General features: G+C 42.7%; 1 protein-coding gene across 1 annotated transcript; it reads right to left on the reverse strand.

Moving 5' to 3' along the window:
* Positions 1–489: 489 nt before the first annotated feature.
* On the reverse strand, positions 490–3,249 carry LOC148016742 (uncharacterized). Its single transcript, XM_087664512.1, has one exon. The coding sequence runs from the start codon at positions 2,744–2,746 to the stop codon at positions 1,139–1,141; it is 1,608 nt and encodes a 535-aa protein (XP_087520638.1). The 5' UTR covers positions 2,747–3,249; the 3' UTR covers positions 490–1,138.
* Positions 3,250–3,982: the final 733 nt, after the last annotated feature.

Below are 3,982 nucleotides of genomic sequence, written 5' to 3' on the forward strand. Positions count from 1 at the left end.
TCAGAGTTTTTTGTCAGGACTCAGGAAGCTTAACCTCTAACTTAGAGATTTGTACATAGATGATTCTGCCTGTATCGACAAAGTGGCAGGTCAAAATGGACAAGGATAAAATCTAACATCACATCTCAAGTGGGCTGAAGAGAAAGAAGGCAGTGAATCTTTCAACATAGACACAGGCTATTCTCAGGATCCTTCAGTAATGGTCTTGTTTTTACATGGTGTCGATTGCAATGCGCCAGAACTCTTGAGATTGGTGGTTGTGCTTGAACCGTGTATGCATAGCTTGCATTCAATCAATATTTAAAAGTTCAATACAACACTCAAAGCAAAGATTTAAATGCTGCAGTAAAGACACACATTCAGTGCCACTGTCCTTACAGCATTATGCTCCCATAAAGCACAAATCTTCTAATTGAGGATGAAGCATGTGATAATAGCCCCTATTACGAGTTACTAACTATTCAAGCTTCAAAGCCCGTGACAGTTGACTTATTGGTCAAGGGTTACTGGTTGTAAAGACATTAACTCCATAGAAAGTTACTATGGAGTCCAATAGTAAGTACATTTGACACCAGTTTTTTCTCTGAAAAACAGAGTGGTCAAATTTTCTGTGTGCAATTTCTGCTATGCTTTTTTCTTTGGACCGCCTGAGGCGCGTCATGTACACACACCACATTGTCAACCTTCAGGCAGAAGAGTAAACTGTCAGGGTTGGGATTCGTGACTTTGGGTTGGAACAGAGACAACACATAACCCTTTGCAAACATTATGAAAACTACAGGTAAACGCCTTCGAAGAACAGGATTTCTCTGATCATGGTAGCTATGGAGATTTGAACTGCCATCTACATTGCTATGCTCTCAAAACCTAACCATCTGATCCTTTGTTTTGCACATTTGAAAGGCTAACCTTTCTTGGTAATTCCACTATTATGGCCATCATTGTCAAAGCATAATTTCTATACAAACTGGAAGAGCAATGGCAATAAGTCAAATCTGAATTGAGTGCTTAACCTTAACCTATGCAGTTAACCACGATACATCCTAGTAATCTGTGTGCACATACTAGCTTCCCAGTTCCAAACTAAATGCATTCTCTTTTGTTGCAACGTTCTTTCATTGGTCTTGTGCATAATTCCTCAGTTACGAGTTCGAAAGAGGCTGAAACTTTGAGACTTGCCACGGTTAATCTCAGCATTTCTCTGAATGGTGACAACAGCTGGCTGTGCTTGATCATGAATATGGTACTGCAAATAGGAGCTGACCGAATGCCTCGCAACCACTTGTTGTTGCTGTAGGATACTCATCATAAGTGGCTCATGATCAGCAGATAATACTGGTAGATAGTCATTATTAGAACCATGACATTGATCAGCATCAACAGCAGATAATATAATCTGGTTGAGATGATATTGCTCCAATTTATCGGTAAGACATGTGTTTCTATCATAGGGAAGTAGCATGCGTCCACAGTTAGAGCCAACTGAGTATAATTGCTGCTCTGCATTAGTTCCAGCTGACTTTGATACTGCAGTGTTAAAGCTTGTATGGAAGTTGGATCTTCTGAAGCCAGAGTGCATAGCACAGTATTGAGGCTGCCAATTTATATAGCCGATTGGTATTCCCCCTGATGATCTTGTCCTTGGAAAATTGACGATGAGAGGAGAATCTGAAGTATTCATATTACTGCAAGTACTGCTTTGGGCATTATTGCTACTTCCTGGTTGTGGTGTTGTGGCAGATGAGTGAGATGATTGTGCGAAACAAGGGTTCTCTGACCCTAAACTGCATCGAGGAAGAGTTGATATGTTGTCCACATGGAAACTGATGTTGCCTTTTTGCTCAGAACTACTTGTAATCACAAATCTATCTTCATGAACATCATCTGATCCTAGACTGTTTGACACAAGGGTGGTCAAGGAATTAGAAGAAAATGTGGAGGTTGCAGCTGCAGGTACTTGATGTGTATCATGAGGAGGATCAGGAGTGGCTAACATGACAGTGTTGATAGCATCAACTGTGACTTCCTTTCTACAAACTGGGCAAGTGCAATGAGATACAAACCATTGATCGATGCACGGTGGATGGAAAGCATGCCTGCACTGTGGCAGAACCCTCACTTTCTCTTCTTCCTCAAAGCAACCCAAACACACTGCACATTCTGTGGGTAATATTAATGTTTCCCCATTGCCCTGATCATGATCTGCACCTGGTGTGGCTGCACTGCTACTGCTGTATTTAGCCACAGGTATATGACTGATCAACCAAAACCCCAGACCAGGAGAATTAACCCTGTTGAGTACCTGCATGTTAGTAGCCGAGCTAATTGTAGCTCCATTTGTAGTGTTTTGATCCTGAAGCTCATCATATTGTTGCAGCCACCTATGTGTGCGAGACCACATCATGCCTTTTGTAATTTCTGTTATGCACAGACATACGAGGAGGACTGCCAAGCCTGAGATGGACAAAAGAGCTATGGCTCCTGCCGACATCGCCATACCATGGCCGTGGCCACCTGTCAAGCCTCTGATATTGTGAGATTGCAGTTGCAAACCCAAGTCCGAGATAGGAGCAGGTGCAGCTATAGTGCTCGGAACGGGGGAGCAATGGCTATGAGTATGATCAGGAGGTGAAGTGAGGACATAATCAGCTGGAAGGTTTTGGGCTAAATTCTTGCAATCGGGAGGTGTAATGAACGATCCAACAGGGGAAAGGCCATGATGGGGCCCCTGCAATGTCCTTCTCATCTTCCAAAACCTTCAATCATGTGGAGGATTTGGGGAGGTCATATAACTGGCCTGGTCACTCTCTGCACTGCATCAATCAAATTGCAGGCCATTGCTGGTATTGTATCAATAATAGCTTGAAGAATCACGCCCAGTTAAACAAGGGACTCTTTTCCCAGGAGGCACTGCATCGCTCCCCCCCCGCCCCCCCAAATTGCACCTAGCGAGGTGTGTGGTCTAGTCCCTCTCTCGCGGAAGCTCATGATATTGTCATAATTCACGATGTGGGAATTATAGTGAGAATTTGACTAATTTAGCTTCTTGAGTTCACTCGATGTGAACTGACATCCAGATACGTCCCAAATGCATGATCACACTGGCACTGTCGCTTCAGGCTCAGGTCTCGTCGTCATCAAATGTGGCCGAAGAACAGCTATCACTTTGATTGAATCATGGAAATGAAAATTATCGGCCGGCAAGCCTGCGATTGATTCTGTATTATAATCGAAGATTCTATCGTGCAAAATGAAACGAAATAGAAAGCCTTGGCTCCATATAGGCCTATCGCAGATTCCCCCCAACGCCATCCGAGCTGCTCTATATTCCCCTTCGCCCCCCCCCCCCCCCCCCCACCAAGTCAACATTCATCAAATTGCCAAACGAGCCTTAGAAGGTTAACGTCTTGCACTTCCACATCGAAGTTGTAATAGCGACCCAATGATTTTTGAAACATGAAATGATATAGCAGTGATTTTAATTATGAAATTATATAATAGTAATTCTTGACTATTGGGGCTACATCTTCATGGCTTGGGCTGGCTCTACCACTCAACCTACTCAATGTTTGGTCTCTTCATGACAATGACAATGATCAACGACGACGAGGAGCTAGGAAATGGGCCTTTTTTTAACCTCTCCATCATAGGATGTGTGCCTCCTCACATCCCCAAAAGCTGGAACTCATGACCTTCCCATCATCATACACCCTGAATTGCTTGAGCTAATAGTAATGAGTTAGAGCCCCACCACATGTAGGTTGATTGACTTGTGCAAATTGTTAGAAGAGCAAAACATGCATTGGAATAATGGAATACACAAGAACACAATTTTAGTGAATTTGGGAATCTTTCAAGTCCCATTCTTCATTATTTAGAATATTAGGTTTCCCAAAAGACATATTTAAGTTTCCCAAAGCTATCATCTGACACATCATTGGAAAATTTATGAAAAATGGAATCTATTGAGCTATTGAACAAT

Source organism: Lygodium microphyllum, chromosome 23 (assembly GCF_053477565.2).
Source record: "Lygodium microphyllum isolate KBCC chromosome 23, Lygodium_microphyllum_v1.1.10, whole genome shotgun sequence".
Taxonomy (NCBI): Eukaryota; Viridiplantae; Streptophyta; class Polypodiopsida; order Schizaeales; family Lygodiaceae; genus Lygodium; species Lygodium microphyllum.